We start from the raw sequence: 25631 nt of genomic DNA on the forward strand, positions 1-25631 counted from the left end.
CGATTTAAAGATGGGTTTGATTTAAAAAAAAAAATAATAATAAGTGGGCAAAAAATGTATTTAGTAATTATTATATTTTTAGTAATGTTGTGGGTATTTTACACCAACAATAAAATATCAAGCAGTTACAATCCATAAAATTCAAGAAAAAAGTTTACAGTGAAACTGTGAAAATCAACTTCACTCAGTTGCAACTAACTAGGTTTGGGAATTTGAAAAAAATAAGAGAAGCCTGAAAAATGAAGGAGGGAAGCAAAACAGAAAATAATGGAGGTGTGGAGAACAGTGGAGAGGTGAGAGACGGGGGAGAAAAGTTTAGTATTCTGCTGACTCGCATAACACCAGAACATGGCCGAGTCAGCTTTCAGGGAACGGTGCTGGAAAGATCAGCTTTTTTTATGCTTATCCTCCTGGGACCCTCACAATATTAGGAAAAGAACCTGCCAACAAAAGATCTCAGGACTGAGACTGTAAATAAAGATGTACCCTTATCCTGCCTTTTGAGACGGGAGCTTACACACATTCGTGTTTGTTGAGCCCAGGACCTCGGACTTTAATCCCACAGTAACACAGTTTAAATGTTCTGAAACTGATGTCGGAAACGTTCCATCTGAATTCACAAATGCAAAGAAAACAGATGAGATGAACTAAGCGGAAGGATCTATACAGGCATTTTAATCATGACCATTCAGTGTTTTTGTTGCTTTGAGTCAGCGGGAGAATGGAGAAGAGTCATCAGGGCGCAGGCGTGGGTGGTTTAAAGAGTCCAGTCTTTCTGAAGTAACGCACGATGAGAGGCACTGACACCAGAGTGATGCTGATGCGAACGGGAGCGAAGAGCTTGTGGATGGCGTAGGCCAGGACGAACGTGCTGGTTCCTGCTGCCATTTTAGACTGAACCACCGTCTCGCTGAAGCCCAGTTTGCACAGCATGGCCGCCATGTCGATCCCACTGGGGAGCAAAGAGACACAAAGCCAATTAGAGGTGGACATCATTTCCATATTAGCTCATCACTTAAACTATCTTCATAGTTTTGCTCCCAAAGACTGGAAATGGTCTTTTCTTTATTTTCATTTTGTTCTCTCATACAGCATATCCACATATGTTTGTCTTTTCTGTCTGTACCCACGTCCATCTTACAAATATCCTTAAATACTAATTTAAATGTAATGACATCTAAAATCCTTTTCATTTAACATTTTAAGAGTCTGAATTCATTGGGCTTGAATGATTTTTCTGTTTGTTATTTGTTTAATTCAAAGAAAATTTTTAATGAAATCTACTTAAATGATGCGATGGTATTATTGATCAGCTTATTGATTTACAAATTCACCTTGAAGGTATTTTTAATGATTGAAATTAAAATGGTTGCTCTAAGCTTGCTATAAATAATAAAAAATCTCATTAGTTTCCGTTAATATTTATTTATTTATTTTACAAATATGCAGCTTTCAGATTCATGATCGGGATTGGTCATTGCTTCCAAGTCTGAAAAACTGGGTCTACTGACCGAGCGGATTACCAGCTTAGTGACACTGCTGAGCTTGTTCCTGTCAGTGAGATCTTGATTGTTGGGGTTAGTAGAGTCACATAATCAGAATATACCCCGGAACCCAAATACATAGTACAGGGGGGTATAATACAAAAGCAAGATTAACCGCTCAGTAAGCTGTGTTGAGCTAAAAGACTTTTCATTGTCAAGAAGGTGGCTCTCTTCACCTGCTCCGGATCAGTTTATGTCCAGAGTTTCAGGTTAAATCGTGGGGACAGGCTTTCAATGTTTCCTATGCTGATGATACCACAGACGGCAAAACCGGACTGAAACTGTGATTAAATGTCAGCAAGCTGAAAGTTGAGGTCTGACATTGAAACAGAATTCAAAATGCATAATTTACGTCTAACAAACATCAGATTGTTAAATGGCCTAACGGACAGAAAATGTATAATTCACATTATCTCCGAGTAGAGATTTCGGTTTTGTCGAGCGAGTGAACCAAAACAAAGCCTGGCTGTTTGAACTTGCTTTGCAGTGCATCCCTTTGGTCTTCAAATAAAACAAAATGGATATAAATAAATCAAAAGATGAGCAATTTTAGAAAATGAATACATTGGAAAAACAATATAATCAAGCCTATTTTGTAACAAAACTATGGAAACTGCAAATCTGGCAAGAAATATTTAAGCATTTTGCAACCTCAACAAACCACGAGGTAACTTCCCATAAGCTGTTGTGAGTTACTACACAATGCAAACACACACAAAAAAAGTATTTACAAACGCTGTTAAAGCTTATAGATGCACCAAAATCCATCTTAAGAACATCACAACAATAACTGCTGCCCAAGTGGTTAGTTGCAGATCACGTTTGTCTCCACCAGGGGGAGCTGTGCTCACCAAAGAATGACGAGTTTATTTTTCACATTCATGTCTGAGCTAATGACGTCAGCCTGAAACTCACTGAAACTGAAACTCACTCACTGAAAGGATAGATGTTTTGCTGACTGTGAAATGGGCTTTTGTTGTGTACAGTGTTGGCACTAACATCTGAGCCATTCAGGGGGGAAAAAAAAAAATGTAAGGAATGTGCTAACATGAGGCCTTGAGGCGTTTCACTCAGTACAGTCTTTCTCGCACATTAGCAGCCTGATAGAACTCTGCAAACTTAAGTCCGCTAAATGCCAGAATCCATCTACACCCTGACAACTGTTGGCCGAGCACACAGTGCTGCATTAGCAGGCCACATGTCTCAGCTCTGCGGCCACACAGTGATAATGCTCAGTGACTGCTGGCAACGCAATCAGTTTTCAGTTCAAGGGTCATTATCAGCTATATAAGGAAATCTCTAAGCTGTCAGAAAATGTCTGCCAAGTCTTTATAGTGTGTATAGGCCTGAAACGGTTTGGGCTTAAACTCTTGCCAAAAGCAGGGGAGTGCTGTGCTGCTTTGGCTATTCAAAGTCTATCATTATCGCATTGTTGGTCGCAAGGGGCAGGAGGTATTGGGGACTTTGAATTCTGCTCATTTTGCAACAAAACTTGAGAAAATTAGTTTGATTTATTCAGGAGTCTGGCGCTAATCAGTCAGTTGTAGTATTTCAGCAAGTTCAAGTGTCGGCACAATGTGACTAAGAGGGAGTATTTAGCGGCCTGGACTTTGCTCTTTCCCACAGAACGGGTAGGTTTGTTGCGCAAAACATTCTGGATTCCTCAACACGCATGCCAAACACGTCACGGTTCGGTAATTTCGGATGCATGCCGTCAGGTTTAAAGGAAATGTTTCTACACTCAGGTGCTCTTACATGGCTTCATAATAATCAGTGATTAGTGATCAGTTGCCATTTCCTCCTCCTTTCAGCCTGATTCATCCGTTTTTACTTCTGCTGATTTCCAGTATTTCAGAGAATGTTGCATTCAGCTGTATGTGATGAATGTGTACCGTCATGTTTAAGGGTCAATGAGGATCTCTCATCCTTTTAGCACAAAAAAGAAGACAGAACTGGTAGATTTAAACATTGCGCAACATTGAGCAGATTCACTGTCAAAGAAAAATTTCCATGAGAACAAATAGAAAAAAAAGGCTTTAGATTTTCAAAGGAAAGGCCTTCAGCAGCTGGAGCACTATGTACCTGCTGGAGACTTCAGCAGCTTTCATAACGATGTAAACTAAAGCTGGCAGCAGGCCGTCACAAGCTCATGTTGGCCGTTTGTTTTTTTTAGGAGAGATAAAATGTGACTAGTTGCTCTGGAAAGGAGTGGAAAGTTTTGCACGTGGGGGCTTGGCAGCTGAGAGGGTGAAGCAGCTTTTTATAGATACAAATTGGTTAACTTCATGGAAGGAAAAAAAAGGTCTGTAACCACTACTTTAAAAGAAACGCAAACAAGCCAGTAGCAGAGATGATGATAACCATTCTCCAGGAATGGCACAACACTGTGGAGATTGGTCTGTCTGTAAGACACACAGAACTATGTCACAGTTATACATTACAGAATGTTTCCAACAGCTTTTTAGGCAGATTTTCCTCAGTGTAAGATACTTACAGACGAATTCAAAGGGCCTTAAATCTTAAAGAAGGGTTAATATTTCCCCTTTTTTTTTTTTGCCAACTTTATCAATCCAGTAATACAGTAAAGTATGGTGATATTAGACACCATGAGGAACTGTACGTTACCTGGATATAAGGAGGTAGAACATTCCCAGAGACATTAGAGAGATCCCGACGTGAAAGGAAACTCCCACTGCTCCATACTCTTTAAAAACTTTCTTTAGCTGCTGGGTCTTGTTGGGTTTTCCTCCTTCTGGCTCTGGCAAGTCCCCCGCGCCCTTCTCAGTGGCTGAGGTTGTAGAAGCCTCCTGAACATCCTAGACAAAGAAGAACAAAATGGGACAGAGTGAAATGGGAGAAGGAATTCTGCATCGGTCAACAGGAAGCCAATTAAAACAGGATGTGAAGCTTAATTTGTACTGATTTACATTTTTGCTCAAACGGGCACAAGTTCACATAGATTGACTATACAGGGAAACAAAATTGAGTGCTGTGATTGTGTGTCGCCCAACTTTTATGAGCTTCCTCCTATTCATGAAGCAACCAAGTCAGCTGATGAAACGGACTCCTGCTGATGTGTGTTTTGAGTGATTCACATTATTACTCACCCATTCATATGCTCATAAAAGATGTCAGTCACTGTCTTCTAAACACACACACACACAAAGAGCCTCTCATAAGTGCACAAGCACACAGATTACTCAGTTTGTGACCTCCGGTCATGATGAACAGGCACCACACACACAGCAGCCGTCTGACACAAAGCAGGCGGGAGGCAGGTCACTCTGTAGTGTGTGTGAGGCAGATTAGTGAGCCAACTCTACACAAATGGATCAAAAACACTGCAACTGAAGATTTGCCCGTAGCTTCACTGCATGTAAACAAAATCCTTCGACTGACGAAAGCCTGGAAGGTTGCATTTGACAGGTGTAGTCAGGTTTAAAGCAACATAACAGGTCCAACCCGTTCTGAGGAGTTAAACCAGCATGAATCTTCAAGGTCTACGTTTGAGCTCCAAAGCATTTACAGTACATGAAGCATTCAGGCTGTTTATTACCTGAACTTAGCTGTATCCAACTTCTATCAGTGTGAGCTCAGTGATAAATCACCACGGTAACACCGGTTGAACATGAAACCTTCGCAGGACCAACGAGTGCCTTTTCCAGAGGATGCACCAGACAAAACTGCTTTTAAGTGTTATCAGGCAGAAGTTCAGAGTCTATGCTGACATCGTTACCAAACTGAAAGCGTTTGGCAATGCGATGTTTACTCATCATTTTTAAAGCTGCTCATCAAATTTACACGTTGATCAAATGTGTCATTTTGAACTTTAACGAAACAGTGACATCTTTTAAGCATTCGGTCTAATAAATGGTTGGAAATGTGAGCTGAAGATCAACTCCTTTGGCCTGAACTCGGAGCTGAATTAAAAACTCTCAAACTCAGTCACAATAATACACACCGCAGGCTGTGTGCCCTGTTACTATGGGAACTGTGCATTCAGCTAGTGGTTCAGAATAGGCTATAAATGTCTTTGTATTTGCAGACACATCTTTTATATCCTATTGATATGGGATTTAACACAAATTGGAGAATTAGTCTATATATTGCAAATTTTCAGTCAATTTTCAGGTGGTCTGACACTTGGATGATCTCTATATTGATATGAGACAGTGAAGCTATAGTAAAGCTATAGGCTTTACTTGAATAAGAGGTCAAAAGTTTAAACAAACAGCAGCCATAAATTATCTTGGTACTTTGCAAAACTAACAATTTTTTACGACTGTAGTCTTCTCTTGTCTTCAATGCAGCAACTTTATTGCTCATTACCATAACGGTTTTAATATTCTTTTAAAAAAAAAACGCTCTTCTTTTGAATGAAGTGTTGGACAATTGGCTTATTTTGCGCATTAGAAACAGAAAATGGCACATAAAACATTTCTATATGAGCGTGCAGATCCAGAGGAGGAAAGCATGAACTGACAAAGAAATCTCTAATCTAAGATAAAGGGCCTTTGACTGACCACTGGCTTGATCAACAAGCCAGTGGTCACTATGAATGAAATCCAGAGTCTTTTTGTGGAGATGGATGAAGCTTACTGAGGACAACTATCTGCGAAGCACATCCACCAGTCGAGCCTTTACCTTTTAGAAGGTACAAAACAGCCTGGTGGGAGTTTGTCAAAAGAAAAGCTCAAATATCTGTTGTGATGAAACCAAAATGAATTTGGCCATAATTGGAGGAAATCATTATTGAACATCAACTTGTAAAAACCATCGCTACAGTTGCTCACGATCCATGAGTAGTCAGGATCTCAAAGGGAAAACAATAACGCATCATTTCAGAAAACATCGAGTCTGGAACTGAAGAGTATCCGAGGAGAAGAGAAGAGAAAACCTTTTAAAAGTGGCACCTTACTCAAGTGTCTCCTCTGCCACGAGGAAACATGAGCTTCCGCTGAGAAAACAGGAAATACCTCTGGCCTATTTTTAGGCTAAATATTGACCTTGTGCCCACTGAACTGAAACAGCTCTCAAAGTGCACAGAAGCTTACTTACTGTGGCCCCAACATGTCAGCCACGTCTCACTGCCTCCCTCTGCATATGCAGATATTTTGTGCTAACAGCTTTGAATAATAGACACATCTTTAAATATATTAACGGTAGATATTGTCTGTAAACATTCTGCAACAAATTATCTGATGACTTGGATCAAGAGAACTTATTTCCAAATAAGAATTGTTTGATTGTAAGAATGCAATGTTGTAGTTTTTACGCACAAGTGCAGTTTAATTGTCTTAGAGATTTCTCTGATTGTAAACCTTGGTCACGTGACCAGTTCTATGTGATTTTAGATGGCACTGATATGTCTGAAAAGTAGTTTCCATGTTGTTCCTTGGTCTATTGATTGTGAAACCCAAGTAGTATCCGAAATTCATTGAGTTTCAAAACCCCACGTGGCAGCCTTAAAAGTGACGGCATCTATCGACACCATTTTTACAACAAACCATTAAGTTTAAACAGTTTTTTTAAACACGGAGGTTTCATACTAAATCCTTAGTAGCACGTTAACCCTTAGTGTGCTGAGGCCTAGGACATATTCACAGACCTGGTATCCAGTAACTACCACCACCTCCCGGGGGACAAGCCTGGAAGACACACCAACATGAAAGGACGGCGTTACACTGACATTTGCAGGTTGAATTGGACCAGGATTTCCGATGAGCATGACTTTCTGTGATAATTTTGAAAGTTTGATGGCGATCAGTAAATTCCACCTTCTTCAGAGACATTTGAGGCAGGACTGAAGGATGATTACTGTAAACACTTTGTCATTGCACACAAAAGCCAGATGTTTGTTTGTAAAAGAGACTTTGATATGTTTTAAGATGTGACAAGTTCAGTTTTGCTTAAATCTTGGGGTGGTGAAAGATTCTGGAAAGCTGCCATAAGCAACATTTGTTTTACGTACAATAAACTTCATTCAAGTCTTCTATGCCTTATTGGCTGCACTGACACTCAGCTTTCTGACAACGGGGGACTGAGTTTGACAATTAATCAAGAGGAGAAAAACACTAAAGAAGAAACAAGCTGATCTTTTCTCTTGGCTATAATTTGTCTTGCTACGTTTTGGCCCAAGCTTCCGGGATGAAGCCATAGCCTCGGAGACGGATTCACTGGGCTGCCATCAATGGACAATGGAGGAGCTCAGAGTGGGTGAGAGAGCAGGCTTTTGCTTTTCAGGGGCAGGACAGGCCAAGCTAAAAGTAAAGGCGGCAGCACCATGGGAGGGTCATGTGAATGAGCAGCTATAGGGAGTTGTGCCAGGGAGGGTGTATAGGAGGGAAACAGTGAGACTGCTGTGTCTGATAACAGCTTTTCAGAGGCATGAAAACACATGCAAAGTCACAGTGGCATGCACAGGGAGACAAAGACACACTCACATGCACACAGACAGACACAGAGAAGGAGGGAAATGGTGAAGTGGTCACTCCCTCCTGTCAAGACATTGACTGCTGAGTGTCGTGGAACACCGACTCAGTGGGACTGACCTGCAGCAGCACTCTGGAGGAAACTGCTGACACATACGGGAACTTTGTGGCTCCGAAGGGAGTTCATTAAATATTGATAAATGACCACTTATGTTGGGTATCCTCATCTCTGCTTAAGTCTTGGAGCTTGAAGGTGCATTAGCCACTGGCCAAACATGTTGGCAGCAGAGTTGCATTGTGGGTCATTTAGGCTCCAGGAAATAAAATAAATTGTTTTGGTTCTGCATGACTTTTACTACCTCCACCTGAGTCCAGTCTGCCTGGTTGCTAAAATCAGCAGTATGGAAGTTTACCTCATCAGCTGCTCGGGGGCAAAGAGTGGGGATTCTAGAATAATAAGATTTAATAACAATCACGAGATTAATAATGATTTTCAAGTCTGACGAGTCGTGAGCCGAAGATGAACTCTTCATGAACTAAATGACTAATTAGTGCTTTAAGAGACTCGTCTTCACAGCTTAAAGATGAACTCATCTTCTCGGCCATATCACAGATCAGGTGGTGCAATGCAACATCTGCTCAATTCCTGTCCTGTTGATTCAAAGTAGAGACTCGGTAACTAGAAGAAAGAAAAGTATTTCCATATTGTGCAACCTTGCACTTCCACTCAACACTTTGTATTACATTAGTGTGACAGCATTAGTTACTCACTACTTTTCAAATGATCCTTTTTTTTATCTAACTTTCCTGTCTGTGAAACCCACGTGTCATCAGATTCTGTGATTTTGATATTTATTAATTTCCTGATAAACTGAAAGCTGAAGTCATACCTCTTCTATATGTTTTTGAATGCAAGTCTTTAACTTGTGGTGGAGCAGAGGGGCAAATTTCCACCACTGCTCAGAGCCATTCCTCCAAAGTATATGTGGCATTTCTGCTTCTCAGTCAACATCAGCTGGCATCATCAGTCTAAAACCTACGGCAAACTAAATCAAACTGACTTTTTTTTTTAATGTACCTGGATCAATTCCAATCAAACGGAGGTCCTTCTTTAAAAAGGTTATTGTGAATCATTGCATTTGGTTTGTAATTTCAATAACTAATAAATGCTCAAATCTGCCTCAGCTTGTGCTGGGACTGGAAGGAACGTATTTCCCATAAAGTTTCATCTGTCGACTCGTTGTTCAATTAGTTGTTTAGTTCGAAAGCAAAAAAATAGACTTGCTAACTTCTTGTTAAACCTCTTTCAGTCTGTCCATCAGTTCATAACTACATCTGTGTCAGCTTTGAGAACCATCAATGGTCTCATTGATCCATAATCGCTTCACTGATCAGATTTCAGCCGAGACATTAAACATTCTTTATTCTTCATTAGTAATCATTAAAGATGAGGAGTATGTACCATCTCAGAGCCCTCACACAGCTGAGGAACGTCTACAGTTTGCTGTGCCTTGTGTTGACACTCCACTAAAAGCCACGTGCCAAGGTGCAACATGAACTGGCTTCTTATTCAGCTGTTGGTGGATTATGCCACAATGACTCACTCCTACTATGACTTCCTATGAGGCAACTGCACTGTTTTCATCCCAGCTTTGGCACCGATGTGCGTGAGTCAGCGTGTTTTAATGGTAAAGAAGGCAGACTGATTGCACGTGGACTGCTGTGTTCGCAGGACCGGCTGACAGAGCACGTAGCTGCGCGCGTCACGCACAGTTTTGCAACAACCCAAAAAGAGGTATGTCATAAGAGAGACTCTGCTTTCTGCATATTTATGGCAAAGTTTGAATCCAGGCGGCCGCTTTGTGGCCACAGACTTGGATCTGTGCGCTCACATGGGGAGGTCACAGAGGTTACACAAACACTTGAGCTAGCAGATTATTTTTTACCGCTTTGTCGCCGTCCGCCTGCGCCTCGCTCTTCTTCGTGGCAGCTTTTGTGGAAGAAGCTCTGGTCTGCATGATGGTGGTGGTGAAGCAGCGTTCACCCGAAGCCCCCCAGTTACCTGTAAACAAAACGACATCCGCCGTGTCTCTGCTGTTATGGCGCCTGATGTTATCAAAGTCACCGCCTTGACTTTGCGCGCTTTTGGACAGATTCGCAGCTACAGTGGCCACCCGGTCCAAGTGTCCCCACTGTGACGTTACAAAACCAGACGATGTGTCCCAGCTCTGCACGCAGCCTGGCTTTTGTTTTCCCAGGTGCGTTCGGTTGGGACCGACGGACGCACAGAAGAACCGGTGCTGTTGAAACGTGTGGCCCGCTCCTGCTGTCAGGGTGACGTCCCTCTGTCCCTTCGCTTTGACTCGCACCAGAAACGAGCCCCGAGACTTAAAAGCCTGATCCAGAGCCGCTGCCGACAGCCTCCCCGAGCGGCACAAAAGCATTGTCGATGCGGCTCCTCAAGCGAGCTTAGTGTCTGCAGAAACGCAAATAAAGCCAGTGAATCGTGTCGAGCAACTAATTATGGATGTAAGTGGTTGGAAACATGCTGTCCTGTGCCCTCCCGTGTATCCCTGGCTCTCTTGTTGACCGATTATCACCAACAGCCAATGAGAGCTGACGCGCAATCGCAGATAGTAAAAGGCTGGAGTGAAGGGAGGGGGTACTTAAAGGTATAACCGTGCTGATTCATGTTATTGAGTTATATCATTGAACCTCTATTGGAAATATCAAACTGAGTCCAGGTCGTGTGTCTTAAAGCTACGCGGCTGAGTTTAAAGTGCTCCCAGCTACAGGTTGAATCTTTCATGTGAGAAGCATGATAAAAGTTAGAGCTGCTGTGGTTTTCATAGATTATTATCCAACTCGCGTCTTTATTGGACCAGTTCAAAACGTCACTGCCATAAATTCTAATTTGACAAAAAATGCTAATATCCAGTTTTTGTTAATTTAGCTGAAAATGTGTTTCTGATTTAGTTTATTATTAATGTCATGGTTTACACGAGGATGGCCAGAATATAATTAAGGGACACTGCAATTAGATTTTTAAAAAAGACCTGACTCCATGTGACACTTGTGAAATAATACTAATAATCTATATAGCACTGTTCTAAATCTATGTTACAAAGTGACTTAAACAAGCAACAGAGAAAAATATTCTAAAATCAAACAAGAGAACAGAAAACAAAACAATACAATGTCATAAAATGCCCTGAAGTAGAGTGGAAATGTTCCAGTCAACCAGTAAAATAAAGTCAAGCATCGAGTAAAATCAGGAAAGGCTCTCCAATAAAAGAAACGTGTTAAGAAGAGATTTGAGAGGCATCTGACTCTACTGGCCTGATGTTCCTCTGAGCATTTGAAGTCAGAGCCCCGAAACTGTGGCGTGAATTGCCTGTCACCCTTTAGTTTTCAGCTCTGCCTCAAAAACAAATAAAGATCCTCTGAGGATCTCTGTCTTCCAACAGGCTAATTTGGTGCTAAAATGGTCAGATGAATAAGAAGAGAAGCCACAAAAAGCCTTAAAGGGATAGTTCGCCTCTTTTGACATGAAGCTGTATGACATCCCATACTAGCAATATCGTTTATGAACATTTTCTTACCCCCTGCTGCGTCCTGTGAGCCGAGTTCCAGCCTCGTTTTGGTGTTGACGAAGGTAGTCCGGCTAGTTGGCTGGGGCCACAAAAATAAAGCGTTTTGCTTCTCAAAACAATATGCGTACAAAAGAGTAATACATTTGCATCACAAAATTGTTCATCCAGAAAAAGTCAGACCTCACAATCGCTTGGTGCTATTTCTCGCAGGGGGTAAGTCAAATTTAATAAATGATATCTGCTAATATGGGACTTCATACAGCTTCATGTCAAAAGAGGCGAACTATCCCTTTAAAAGTTAACAATAGATAAGATTCACTTCTAAAAAAGGCACCGGGCGCCAGCACAGGGAGGCAAAAACGAGTGTATTGGATCATTTCTGTTGGTTTTGTTATACTTGAGTAAACATTATGGCTTATTGGTTGTAGGATATTACATGACTGCACAAGTGCAATCCCCACACAGTGTGTGTTGTCAGATCGCCCATCCCTAACACACAGATAACTGCCAACAATGACTCCTAACACTGCGTTTTTAGATGTCATGGTGGAGGGAGATAAGGCTGCAGGCCAACGGACTGATGAGACGACCAGATATGCAACCGTGAACATGCTGGTTACACATTTTGAGGAAGAAAACCATAGATGATTCTCTACTTTGCACTTTTAGTCTCCACCGCCTTTGTTTTTCATTAAATTTGCATGTCTATGCAGAAACGGCCAGAAGAGTCAACAAAGCCGCCGCCGAAGGAAGTGGTGTCACAGCACACAGAAATTCAGCCCAACAGCTGCTTTCATGCGTTTCAGTGACACACATGTCCTTAAATATTTATATCAGAGAATGCTGGTGCATGTCAGCATTTGCCTTTTTTAGTCATGTGATGATCATGATCTGCTCTCTTGTGACATTTTCACATTTTGAAAAAAGGGGGAAAAAAAATTTGCTTTGGAGGCAGAAAGCGATTAGGAGTTGAGATATAAAAGGATGTTGGCGGGAAGCCCACAGTCAGCTCAGCTTCTGTGTGTCAGCAAGGCCACAAAATCCACGTGGGCTGATTTTAACTGCTGCAACATTTTGAAAGAGCGAAACATAAATGAAGTGGAAGTGAAGCAATAAATAAGCAGTGAATGTAAATGTCAGAATATGATTCTGATCCAGTCGTGTACCGTTTCTGCCGCCTCCCCCACAGAAATACCAGAAAATATTTCCGAACACAGTGAAGCCCCACATACAATAAAGCAGAGAAGGAAATTCCCGCTCAAGCCTCGGAGGTGTTGATGTAAAGACGTTTTGTGCTTTTTAGGGTGGATGACTTTCGAACGTGTAGGTTTCAAATTAGAATAAATAAGGCTGTAAGTGTTTCCCAGATGTCATGGCTGCTTTGTGCCACTGCTGCAGCTGTTTGTAAGCTCACATTTGAGCTCTGTTCAGCCTTGGTGCTATCGGGAGTCCTCGCTAAGCTGATCACAAGTAGAAAGTCCTGAGTAACCACTTTTTATTGAATAACTTGAGGACTCTATTTAGAAATGAGCATGTAGCCAAAGTGACAAAATCAACAGTCGGCTGAACAACAAACAGAACGTCAGCACGTCTACTCGTGTTTCTGAGAAACAATGAATACATTCAGTGGCCTGAACTACATTAATATTGAGGCACTAAAACATTTCAGTAAGTTATGAGAACAGAAGCTAAACAAAGTTTGTATAAAGTGGGCTCATTATTGGTCCAGTTTTTATCATCCAACGTGGTTCTGGGTCATTTATTGGCTGTTTCAGTGTGTGCAGACACAAAAATTCAATATAAACAAACCTGTGATTATGGATTGTTTGTAACGTATGTTTTGTGAAGCACTTAAGCACAGTTAAAGTCACATGAACAATTTTAGAGTTCTTTCACTACACCCAACGGCCATTCAGAGTGATCTCTCACTGAAATTGTAAAACATTTTGTGTCTAGTAATTGTTTTATGTCGAGTACTGTTTGGAGACCAAACAAAGGGAGATTATGAAATCCAGACCAAGGTTTTCACTCTAAAATGAACCCACAGAACCAGAAATGTCAGCAGGCTCTTTTTCAAAGCACCTATAGCGCCCAGATTAGATCCCTCCTGTCATTCAGTGATGCACAAACTCTCAAGCATTCATTCTTGTGCCTCCAGTTTAATAGTACCTCATCAATCACCTGCAGTTTGTCCAAAATACCAAAACTCCAGCTCTTACAAGAAGCAGAAAACATGAGCACATCCTCTACTCTCACCTCGTTGCATCAGTTACCTGATGTTATTCCTTTCCTTTATCTGAAAGGTCCAGCTACTAATGTGGGAAACTAGGGTGTTAATGTTATATCTGACTGCAGTCGTAACGGAGTGTAGCACAGACTGTAGTAGTAAATGTTTAACTACATTAGATCCAGGTCATGCTCTGGTTGTTTCCCCTTTGTCCCATTTAAACAGTGAGTCAGTTTCTGTTTTATGCTTCATAGAGAAACAAATCAGCTGTGCTCCAGCTGTAACCTCAGTCCCTGCAACTTCCACTTTATTTCTTGCTCAATATGGTGAAAACTCGAGGTGTGGACTATGAAACTCTGATGGGCATCCTTGATTGTCTGCTACCAGCACCGGGACATTGGCAATAGTTTTCTGGGCCCTGTAGGTTGTGGGATGAGGTACTTATGGATTCTCAAACATTACCATCAGACTGGCATCTGGGAGTTTAGAGGCAGAGTGAACACCTCAGATTCTTTGTTTTGTTCGTTGAGCCCTTATTAGGCAGTTTTTCGTGAGGCCCACTGCTGTCTAACATCCACGTGAATACCAGAAAGGGGCTTTTCAGCAGAACATAGGCATTGTAACGAGACGTTTTTAATTCTACCTGCCAGTGGTAGACAGTGATGCTTTAGGTACAACAGATCCTAAGAAAAGCAGACGCTCTGTCCCACCGAGCCATCACTCCATCCATTCATCTTCGAACAATCCGGTCTGTATCCGCGGCCTCCTCCCAGTGCAGGTACTGTATTTATATGCCCTTTTTTTCTTTAATCATTGCTGATGTTGTCATCAGTATTTCATCACCTCCTGCTGTTGATACATTTCCCTTCCTCGTGCACCCCACTGCAACTTTCTCTCAGTGCCATCTCTCCATTTGTATGAGAAGAGGGCCGTATGTGTCTGGATGCTCTTTCTGGATCTGATCCACTTTGCCCTTCAATGAAGAGGTCTGAAGGACTGGGACCAGAGCCAGCTGATCTGTGCTCAGTGAACCTGAGGCACAATGGCAGAGTTAGGCAGCACAGAGGAGGTTAACGCAGTGCAGATCATGTGTTTTCAGCACCATTCTCCTATGTCAATATGCCTCTGGGGCGCCAAGTGTGCACAGAGGAAAGTTCATATGAAAGGGTGACTTCTCTGCACGTTTGCTCAAGGCAAATCAAGAACTTTAAGCTAATGTAGATATTTGACAAATCATTTTGTGTTTATACCACTTTGTTTTTCTCTGAGCTGAAGTACTGGATTGGTGGGGCTTAAGGAGCCTGTAACATCCAGTAGATAGTAACAATTTGAACTGTGAACTCCCTTAAAACCAACAGCAATAACACAGAGACTCCAAATAAAGTGAGACACATTAAATATACAGGTGCTTGTTTTCCGAACTTCCCTCTTCCCTTTACTCGTAATCATAAGTTGGGCTGCGGAGGCAGCACTGCTGTGTGTGTCTCATAGAAACATTTACCCCTGCTGAGAGAGAAGATATTCAGACAAAAAGGAGACAATCACTGAAGAGAGCAGCTGAAGCCGGGCTAAGACCCCTGACAGCTGGGATGAATGATGGCAGCATAATCTGTGCCTGTCCAATAACAGAAGGGAGCTGTAGGGCAAAGAAAACAGACGTCGAGGGGTGAAATTATCCGTAGGCATGAAAACGAGTAAATAATGAATAAAACATGGAGGTACTTCCTAGCAGTACCACCTAATCTTAGTTAAAACTTTAAGAAATCCACCGTAACTGACAACACAATAGCTTTACCAATTCAGACACCATGTTAAATTCTCAAAATATACAATTTATTCAAAATATGTTAACGCGACCATCAATATATTCCAGTAATTACAAAATCAGTAGTTTTTCTTCTTTATAATTTTATCCCTTTTAGACAATTAGGCTTGCAGTCAAACGTAAGCATTGATCTGTGTACAGTATGCCATTTTAACAGAAGACGGTCCCTTTCTGACTCGTATTACCCAGGGTGTGTTTCAACATCACCGGTTGGTCTGGAAGAATTTTGTTAATAAGAAGCTGAAACTCTGACGTCAAGTGTGCAGCGGATCGAACTGCTGTAGATTCCTGCTGACTAATGCTTCCAGAAAATGGCCCTAAATATAATTATAATGATTAAAAACAGGAGAGGGTCAAATCCTCACCTGAGATTTACTAAATGTAACTAAAGAGCCAATCTCCTTGAATCAATTTTCACTTTGTGAAATTATGGTAAAAAAAAAAAAAAAAAAAGACTTGCTGAAAAACTGTCGCTGGTCTCAAACCAGCAGGGAGGACGCCTTGATATACTCGACATATTTTGAACTTCAGGTCATCAGTTTCCCCCTTTACGACCAATAAGCATTAATCAGTACAATTAAATGTATTTTCCTATATGTTCCGCGAGAGTAACAACACACACATTTAAATGGAAATAGTGAGACCAGATAGGGGAATACTAATACAAACATATTTACAAACTATTCTGTACAAATATTTAACACTGTACAGTTGATGTCATGGGATAAAGTGTGACACAGTGGCATTATGGGTATTCGGACGGGCCATCAGAAGCATTCGAATCTCTTCAATAGCTAAACACAGCCTTCTCCTGAACTTTCTAAACCTTCTTTTTATCTCCTGGAAGACTCTTTGGCACTCACAAGATCAGAGAGAGCTGTTGGATTAAAGGAATAGTCCAACAATTTTGGAAATTCACCTGTTTTCTTGAGTGTGCGGTGATAAGGGGTTAAGGTTTGTTCATTATTTAGCTACAGTCAGCAGCTGGTTGTCTTAGCTTAGCATAGCAACTGGAAAGAAAGGGAAGATCACACGTGTGATCTGAGGCTTATTTCTTTGACATCACTGGGGAAAAAAAGAATGTCTCCAGTGCATTGTAATTCAAGTGAGTGATCTAAGAAATCAGATTTTAGATTAGTTCAGGTAGTATGAAGAGAAACATTACCCCCGAAATGTTTTTGCTCATAGATGTGTGTGTTATATTTGCCGTGCTTAGATGAAACACGAGTCTGCAGACTTTTGTTTGCTTAGCATATTCAGGACAAGTTAACAAGTTTTCAGTACTGGAACTAACCGCGGCATTATCACAGGCCAGATAAGTGTCTTTTAAAGACTCTGGATCCAACTTGGATTTCTGATGTTTATTGGACCAGTATTAATGTTTCAGATTTCTCTGTGGGTAAGTAAAAAATACACAAGGAGAAGGAAGAGAGGCACAACTTGGAAGAAATGAAGAAGGGCTGACGCTCATGTAAAAAAACGAATATTTTTGATTGTCCGTTCTGTGCACTTAGGCTTTTCTTTTTTTTAACGTGGCGCCTTGCTCACAGTTGGCTAACCTGGAGTCCAAACACCTGTGCTCTCATGCTGCAGTAATCAAAAAGTGTTCTGACAGCAAAGGTACTGGCATTGTTATAAAGAGGGATCGCATTTTGAATCGGCACCCTGAATGGAAAAATAATTCATATCTGGCATTATTTGTTGCACTTAAAAAAAGACTTTTTGGCCTGCTAGCGGTGGATGAAAGTGTTAAACAGAGGACTTTCATCTTGTAGAGGCGAGTTTGAAGAATGTACGTAGGATATGTTTGTCTGGTGGGAGGGGCTTAGGACAGGGAGAAGGAAGAGGAGGGCTGCATTTAAATCTTCTGGTTTTCTGCAGCATCAGCGTTGAAGGAACAGAAACATTATTAATGTTAGTATTTTCATCTATGCCTTTTTGATCATTCAGATGCTGCTAAGCTGTTTTTGTTCAATTTGGACCGAGCCATGTGCTAGCCATTTCTCCCTGTTGGTAGCCTTGAGTTGGGCTGTGCTAAGCTAAGCAGCTGCTGACTCCGGCTACATGCTTAGCGTGCAAACGTGCATGCTATTCATTTTCTAAAGGTAACTCGACAAGTGTTCCATAATTGTTCAACTATCCCTTTAAGTTAATTGTTTTTGTACTGATGGTTGTGTATTCTATGCCAGAGCCATGATGCATTAAAGGACATCTGATATAGTTGGACACTACGGGCTTGCTACATCTTCCATCCATTGGAGGATTAAAGTTATTTAAAACAGGCAATAGACATTAAGTTAGCATCTTCTGAAAACTCTTAGCACACTTACAGTAATTTGTTACATAACATTTACAGTTTCCGTTAATAAGACAGATACAGTGACTGGGAGAAGCTAGAGCCACACAATGGCCACCAGGAAAAACAAAACCAAATAACACGGTTATCTGTAGTGACACACAAATGAACCCACCCCAGTAGGATGGCTTGTATTCAACAACATGTAGACGTATCAGACAGTAACCCTTACTTCACTTCATCATTTGATTGTTTTTTTTGCTGGAAAGTTGCCTCCTCCAGCTCATCTCATACTCCATTCACACTCTCCACACAGCATCCAAATAATAAATACACTCAACTTTAGAAACCAGAATGTTGGGTTTTTTTTACATATTAATTTGATAAATAACAAAATGTACAGCAATTTCTTCTTTTTTGTATTTTAACCATGTTTGCTTAAATTACTTATACGAGTGAGCACAAAGTGGATTACACAAAAGACAAAGCATGACCTGTCAGTTTAGATCTGATATGAGAGGACGGTGAGGTGACGTGTAGCTCACAGAATATAGTGAATATTGTGTCTGAAACACAAGTGCAGTACTTTACTCTTTCCTGGCATCTCTCCTATCCACTGCAGAAGAATACTTCTTCAATAGTTTAACACTGTTTGCTGGCATCCCTTCCCTTTAGATTTGCAGGGAGCTCTCAAACTAAAAGACTCCAGCAGAGTTGTCTTCTGGCTCCATCTAGTTTCTTCCTCCTGTGTTGTGAGACAACACGCTGCATTTGAATATTGTAACGAGACTTCCTGCTCATTTGAAAATGTCAAAAAGTAGAGCCTTTTGTTTGTCCTGGTGGAAATGTTGTTTAATGACCCAAATAAACAATATGCTTGTGGGATTTATTTTTAAAACCTTTTTTTTTTCCATCTCAGTTTGAGGGCAAAACATGCAATACCATGTAATGTTCTCTCTTTCCTTACCGAAAGTCTTTTGACCCTTAAGAAGGTCAAAACCTTTGAATAATTTGCGTCTTTGATTCTTCCAAAGGTGCGCGGGGACAGCCGGGCCACAGGAATGGCTTGTCCTTTGACCTTATAAGGAACGAAACTTTATCCAAGTGATGTTGGCAGAAACCAATCGCACATCTCGCAGCTTCTTCCCTCATCTCTGCTCCACTTTAACCCTGCCCAGTAGTGGGGAAAGGGTCTCCAAATGAAGCATGAGCCATGCAACATGGAGGTACAAGGAGAAGTGTTCAGGCAGCCCAACTTCTCCTCCGGACGAAGTTTAAAGTGGGGGAGGAATGGGATGTTAAAGACAGGAATACTCCCCGTTTCCTTCCTTCCTTCCTTCCTCTCATTCCTTATACAGCACATTCTGTCCTGTTCCGTCGACAGTCACATGACCCACATGCTATGACACACAGCAGCAGGCCCGCGCCTTGGGCTGCTCCTCCTCTACAGGCTGCTTCAGCTTCAGGAGGGGCGGATCGCCGCTGGCAGGAGTGTAGTAAACTGCGTTGCCATTGGAGGAGACCAAAGGCATCCGAGGATCCTCTGAGTTGGTTTTGGCATCAGTGAAGGAGTCTGTGGAGCCGTTACCAAGGTGACCGTTGAACAAGGGGTGATTTAACAGTTTGGCAGCGGCCCTCTGTTTCTTTAGCTCCGACAAAGTCTGAGGGCGCTCCCTTGGCAAAGCCTCCTCCTGGGCAGGCTGAGTGGTAACGACCCCGCCCTTATTCACTGATGGCGTGCTGCCATTGGAAGGCGGCTGAGTTGGTATGGATGTGGTCGTGATGATGAGACCGTTTTGTTTGCTGCTGCCATCTTTGAGGATGGTGGGCAGCTTGGACTTGTCTGGCAGCTCCACAGCTACGACTGGCTTGACCTGCAGGACACCAACACGGATTACTTTATCTATCTGTAAGAAAAGCCTTACAGAGCGATCAAAGGACGAACTTTGTGCAGATATTTTGGATCTGGCTATAAAGCTTAATTAAAAGTGGATTTAAGAAAGAACATTTTCATCATTAAAGAGGAAACCTCTTAAACCACCTACTTGAACAGAAAGTAATTTCAGGTCACGATTTCGAACATTTCTCTGACAGTTTTTAAATGACCTGCAGACAATGTGCCTCAGTTTGCTGCAGGAAGTATATTTGGGCTAAGACTTTACTGCAGCTTTTTTCCACTGTTGGTTTCCTCCTGTGTGGTTGAGAACCACATGTTGGAGGAAGTCTTGATTCTTCAATTCAACAACACCATACCTGACACTGAAGGTGAGTGGGACAGATTAGCTTTTGTGCACTTTAAACTCATTTTATCAGGTTATTTGACAACTTCTACTCCTTACATTAACCACCCGAATATTCTCCTGATCAGACTCCTTCTCTTTCTCCTCTTGCTCCTCTCTTCCTCCCCTCCATACGATGGCCTCAGTCTCGTACTCTTTACGACACAAGTTGTGTCTGTCCGACAGACTGGCTCTCCGCACCACTTTTCTGTGAACACAAGTAAGAGTTTCCAGTGCGATTAAATAGGAAAAAGCTGTCTGCCCATTGTAGTGATCAGTCAGATACTATAATTCAAGATGTCAGTATATTTAGTTACATTTTTGCATTCCTCTGCTAATTTGTTCATCTCCTTCAAAAAGAAAGTTTAGAAAGCAGGCGTTGTAGTAGCCTGGCTGTAACCAGCAGGTGTCAGCACTTACCCACGGCTGCCTGCACTGGACGTCCGCCTGCACAGTGAGGTCTTGTGTTTGAGCTGTGATTTCATGATCGTGTCGTGTTTGTGTTTCAGGTCCAGGAGGATGGCTCTGAACTCTTCATCCTCACACAGATCTTAAAACGAACATGAATAGAGGACATGGTATGTCAGCTTCGTCTCATAAAAACTGCCAACAGTGCTTTCCCTCACTCTGAGATCAGCTTTTAGATTTTTATCAGCATCGTGATTGAGTTAAATGGAGCGAAAACTGGTTTAGTTTTACAGTTTGAAAACTGCGAGCCAGGTCATGCTGGGAAATACAAAATCAAACATTGACTAAAAAAGCAGGAAAGGAGACTTTACTGAGATGATTTGCTTTCTTAACCCCACCCCACCAAGTATTTTGATAAGATAACGCCAAGCTATAACTATACCGATGGGAGTCTCTTCAAGGAAGGTCTTGGCATTGAGACTGGCTCCATGTGACACCAGCAGCTCTGCCACCTGCATCTGAAACAACAGCAGCAAATTACGCCGATGGTTAGAGAAAACCGTGTGCGCTTATCCGTTTCATGTTTCCTGTTGTGTTTACCTTACCTGACCCCAGCACGCTGCTGCATGGAGTGGCTGCCATCCATCTGAGTCTCTCAGGTCCATGCGCGCCCCCCCCTCCAGCAGCAGCTCTGCAGCCTGCACGTAGCCATTTGCTGCTGCGATGTGAAGCTGTACAGAGAAAGGAGGAATGCTGATTCAGTTTAATTTTCCAGTAAACAGGATTTTCTGTTCATTTGCAGAGGCAAACGTCTTGGCTTTTGTCTTTATGCACTAAATGTGCTGCATTACTAACAGTGCTCTCAGCCAACAAAAATCACATGGCTTAGATATTCAGTTATTTGTAAGTTGTATATGGTTGTGTCACGAGAACCTTTAAATTTGTCATGTTAGATTCATAATGTAAAAAGGCTCTGCCGTCCGTTCAGATTGATGATGTGCTGAGCTCTGCTCGAGCAGCTGACACGGCTGAGAACGGATCCTGCTGCCTTGATACGGGCCGCTCTATCAGGGAACATTTCTACAGGACCGAGAGCTGTGAAGAGTGGATTAGTGCACTCTCTTTTATCATATCTGTAATGCCAGGATATTAATTCTAGTACCAGCTACATGGTGATATGCCTCCAGGCCTCTCAGTAAAAATTCATATCATACAGTCACAAATTGTTCATCGGCACAGCTATTTCTTTTAAAGTTCAAATAGATCCTGAAGTTTCCAAAGATGTGAGGAAAAGGTGTGTGCGCTTTATATCCAACACCGAATCCAGAATATTTTCACATTTACTTTCACATTTGTGATCAGTTTTAAAAATCAATGTGATACAAATGAGTCGAACAATAAAAAAAAATGGAATATTAAAGACACAATTATGTCAGTACTTGGACCCTAAATTGAATAAAAAGTGCTTGCAACCACTCGATAGCCTGACTCTAGCATTAAAATCTAGCTGAATATGGTTTTGCTGCAGCAAAAACCTCTCCGAACCATTAACATACCCATCACAAAAAAATAATAATAACATGTTCCCATTTGAATATCTGTGTTAAAGAAACATTAGTAACTTTATCACAATGCATCAAATCAAACCAAGTATCTGGATAAGTGCCTTTAGAAGCTACTTATCAGAGAGGGACACACATCCCTAATACTGTATTTACTTAATATTTACCTGAGCTATTACAGTCACTGTGTCTTCTGCTGTTTTTTTTAATAACATTGCACATTACAGCTCGACTCAACTCTACTTTATTTTCCACTGCGGCATCACAACGTGGGCGGGACCAGGTATATCATCGCAGTGCTGTGTGAAGCTGCAGTGACAAAGGCACCAAGTGTGCGTGCGTGCGTGCGTGCGTGCGTGCGTGCGTGCGTATCTGTTTGAGTTTGCCAGAGCCTCTGTGTACAAAAGTGTTCGACATGTTTTCAGAGTGTGAGCCACACAGCTCTCCTCTGGTCAACGTGGAAAAAAAAAAGAAGACCCATGTGGAAATCTCTAGTCTTTGTTTAGAAATTGTGCTCCTGGATTCTTAATTCGGAGAGTTGGGTGTATACTAACGGTGTGAACAGATGGGCAATCCATGTTTTATTTTTAATCATTTGGTTTTGCAATCCATGCTCACAGATCCAAACGTATGCTTTCCTCAGAGCGAAGGAAAGGTGTCAGTGTGTGCAAGACTTCAGCCCAGCTGCAGAGGCGCTGTTACACCCACAGGTAAGGATTCTTTCTCAGTGTCTGGGTGTTCTGTGTCAGCTCAGCTCACTTAAAGCCTAAGCTGAGGGAGCACCTGGTACCGGGTGGTACCTACTATGGAGAAAAAAAAAGTTGAGTTGATCAAGACCATAAAATGGGAAGTACTAAGAGAAGCATGTGAGGAATGTTAAGGTCAGCCAGGTTATAGGGGGCTGATCTCTGCACCAGCCAAGAGAGGTGACTGAGACCCTCTGCAGAAATCTGGTTTGACTCTTAGTCTAAGCCCAACCTTTCAGGCCCAGAACAGCTGATCAGATTTAGTTTGATCAACTCTGAATACGTTCACTCTGACTTAAGACCATGTATGGATAATGGAGGGGAATGGAGGACGTCAATAGGTTGACACTGGGTTACATTCATAGGTTACAATGAATGACATGGGTTCATTCATTTTAGTATTGCCGACCTGGATTTTCTTTAATGTACACTAAAGCTGAAATTCTGCTGGGATCCCATCATTCATTACATTCAAATTTGATAGATTTAATCCGATGTAAACAGACAACAAACGGGTAAGACTAATGGCGCTTTTCCACTAGCTCGCTTCGGCTCGCCGCGCTATTGCGTTTCCACTAGCACGCAGTACCTGCAACCGGGTAGATTTTCCGTTATCACCTCAGCCCTGGTTCCAAGCGGGCCGAAACGTTACTAAAACGTGACGTCAGCCGACTGCCTTCCACTGATTGGCCGATGAGTGTCGTCACTTTTCAATACCGTTTTGTCTGGCGGCCAGGAGTCTTCTCTGGCTCTCTTCTCTTGCCTTCTGTGCGACAAAAAGCCACAGGGTGAGCAGCAACATGTCCTCCATGCTATCCTCCTCGTATGTTGTTGTTGTTGTTGTTGTTGTTGTTCTGGTCGCGCAGCCGTGTTACGCAGCGAGGAGGCACAAAGTGATACTCAGTTGTAATGGAAACACAACCAAACCGAGCCGTATCGAGCCGTGCCGAGCTAGTGGAAATGCGCCATAAGAGAACTATGATTGTGAAGTCTGACCCAGTAATGTTCATTTTTGTAGTTGAAAAGGTGTTTTATTCCATAAATGTTTGTTTCACATTTAAAAATCATGGTCAGCAGCATTTGCAGATAAATTTGTTACCTTAGATCAGGGAGTTTGTGGACTGTTGAGTCTGAACCAAAATGGAGGACCAATACTGAGCAACAGTCCCAGTGTAACAAATGCCAAGAGTTTCATAATCACAGCATGTTGTGGAGCACCCCAGTTTCCTCCACCAGCACCACCAGTGACCTGTCCTGGTTTACTCTGTCTGTGCATTGCATGCTGGGACAGATGCTCTCTCTATTTTCATCCAGTTTCTCACATGATGGTTAAATAGCTCAACTTCAACAGCTGAAAACGTAATCATCTCAGTTCTCTTTCGAAACGTGTTTCATTGTTTCAGGCAGCATTTCCTGTTTATTCTGCCAGGCGGTATTAAGCATTTCATCATTCAACATGTAAACGTTTCAAAACAGAATTTAAAATAAAATAGCTGAGTTAATAACAGTCTCAGGTTTGGAACTTTATCATTGGTTACTTTATTTGGTCATTATTCGCTTCCTTGCATGTTTATATAGATCTCTTTTTAGCAGTGGAAGTTTGTCACTGCAGTCTGCAATCCCTCTTTTCCTTCTGTTTGCATTTGATTCAACCTAATTCAAACTACCTGAAGCCACAAGACATTGTTCCTGCTCATCAAAACAACGACACAAAATGTATCGCACTAAAAACAAACAAAAGCTAAATCTTACATAACTTCCTACCAGTTCCAGGTCTTTTCCTCTCTTCTGTGCCAATGATTTTAATAAGGCATGCTCCAGTTTGCTTCATCATGCTCGAATGGGGATTAACAGAACGCATAAAGCAAAGGGACAAGCAGCTCAATCAGACGATCTGTAGTAAGACTTCAAAGCTTAACAGGGTTATTTTGGGACGCAACCAACCTGGATCTGTTTCCATCAGTGATCCGTCACCGTTTCCCCCAGTGTAACTAAATCCCTGATATATATAATAAAAAAACTTCATTAAGGTCTCTGACACTATACAGCCTTCTCAGAAAATGGTGCCCTGCTTGACTTCTAAATGCAACACAGCACTAAACCGCTAAACAATAAAACAAGTATAGGGACCAGTTTATTTAATGCACCCCATGATTAATACCCAAATGAAGGACTTAAATCAACACTGAAAGTGAAATTCAATAAACTTTGTTGGTTTTTTGTAGCCATGTACTGGAAGATGGGTTGATCAATGGAAAGGTAATTCTGTAATGCTGACTAACTGTGTAAAAGGTTTGAAATGTTGTTCTTACCGTCTCCCACTACTGCTACAGGTCTGAAATCCTGTGTTTGTTGAAAATATGACTGCAGGTACATTCTGCTTTCATGGCCAGATGACTCATATATCTCCACAGCATTTTAATCACACTGCTCATTTGAACTTTTAAGAAGATTGCAATGAGTCTCTAATGCCTGATTAGCTCACAAAGTTTTATAGCCACATGAGAAACTGCTGCTGAAAACATAATCTTTAAAGGGTGAATCCATGTGCGTGCGTGCGTGCGTGCGTGCGTGCGTGCGTGCGTGCGTGCGTGCGTGCGTGCGTGCGTGCGTGCGTGCGTGCGTGCGTGCGTGCGTGCGTGCGTGCGTGCGTGCGTGCGTGCGTGCGTGCGTGCGTGCGTGTGCAGCACGTCACCCATAAAGCTATGCAGGCATTACTT

The 25631-nt window shown here is 41.9% G+C and overlaps 2 protein-coding genes and 1 long non-coding RNA gene across 7 annotated transcripts in view; 1 reads left to right on the top strand and 2 right to left on the bottom strand.

Annotated features, from left to right (window-relative positions):
* The window catches only part of LOC142377400 (uncharacterized), a 119954-nt gene that overhangs the window by 39827 nt on the left and 54496 nt on the right, over positions 1-25631 (top strand). For 3 of the 4 annotated variants that reach the window (XR_012769510.1, XR_012769511.1, XR_012769509.1), the window contains exons 1-4: positions 18999-20181; positions 20342-20415; positions 20705-20773; positions 22786-22875. This is a non-coding gene — a long non-coding RNA (uncharacterized LOC142377400). Of the gene's footprint in view, positions 1-18998; positions 20182-20341; positions 20416-20704; positions 20774-22785; positions 22876-25631 lie in introns of those variants that run through there. The other variant, XR_012769512.1, reaches the window with a different exon arrangement.
* On the bottom strand, positions 659-10589 carry fam210b (family with sequence similarity 210 member B). Its single transcript, XM_075461480.1, has 3 exons — positions 9922-10589; positions 4170-4360; positions 659-952 (listed from the first exon to the last, which is right to left on the bottom strand). Exons 1-3 carry the CDS (start codon positions 10417-10419, stop codon positions 736-738), a joined length of 906 nt encoding a protein of 301 aa, XP_075317595.1. The 5' UTR covers positions 10420-10589; the 3' UTR covers positions 659-735.
* Positions 15607-25631, bottom strand: part of ppp1r16b (protein phosphatase 1, regulatory subunit 16B) — an 86399-nt gene continuing 76374 nt past the window's right edge. For both annotated transcript variants that reach the window (XM_075461478.1, XM_075461479.1), the window contains 5 exons: positions 21209-21334; positions 21046-21121; positions 20616-20745; positions 20256-20403; positions 15607-19790 (listed from right to left, as the gene is read on the bottom strand). In XM_075461478.1, the coding sequence (XP_075317593.1) occupies positions 19317-19790; positions 20256-20403; positions 20616-20745; positions 21046-21121; positions 21209-21334 (954 nt within the window). In that variant the 3' untranslated portion in view covers positions 15607-19316. The remainder of the gene's footprint in view (positions 19791-20255; positions 20404-20615; positions 20746-21045; positions 21122-21208; positions 21335-25631) is intronic.

This window comes from Odontesthes bonariensis, chromosome 3, assembly GCF_027942865.1.
Source record: "Odontesthes bonariensis isolate fOdoBon6 chromosome 3, fOdoBon6.hap1, whole genome shotgun sequence".
Taxonomy (NCBI): domain Eukaryota; kingdom Metazoa; phylum Chordata; class Actinopteri; order Atheriniformes; family Atherinopsidae; genus Odontesthes; species Odontesthes bonariensis.

Excerpts from the sequence above, each read along its gene's own strand:
- fam210b (XM_075461480.1), bottom strand. The coding sequence starts at position 10,419 with ATGCTTTTGTGCCGCTCGGGGAGGCTGTCGGCAGCGGCTCTGGATCAG. Across the intron at positions 4,361-9,921 it reads AGGCGGACGGCGACAAAGCG|GATGTTCAGGAGGCTTCTAC; the intron begins GTAAAAAATAAT and ends TTCTTTGTCTAG. Across the intron at positions 953-4,169 it reads TTCTACCTCCTTATATCCAG|TGGGATCGACATGGCGGCCA; the intron begins GTAACGTACAGT and ends TTTGCTCCCCAG.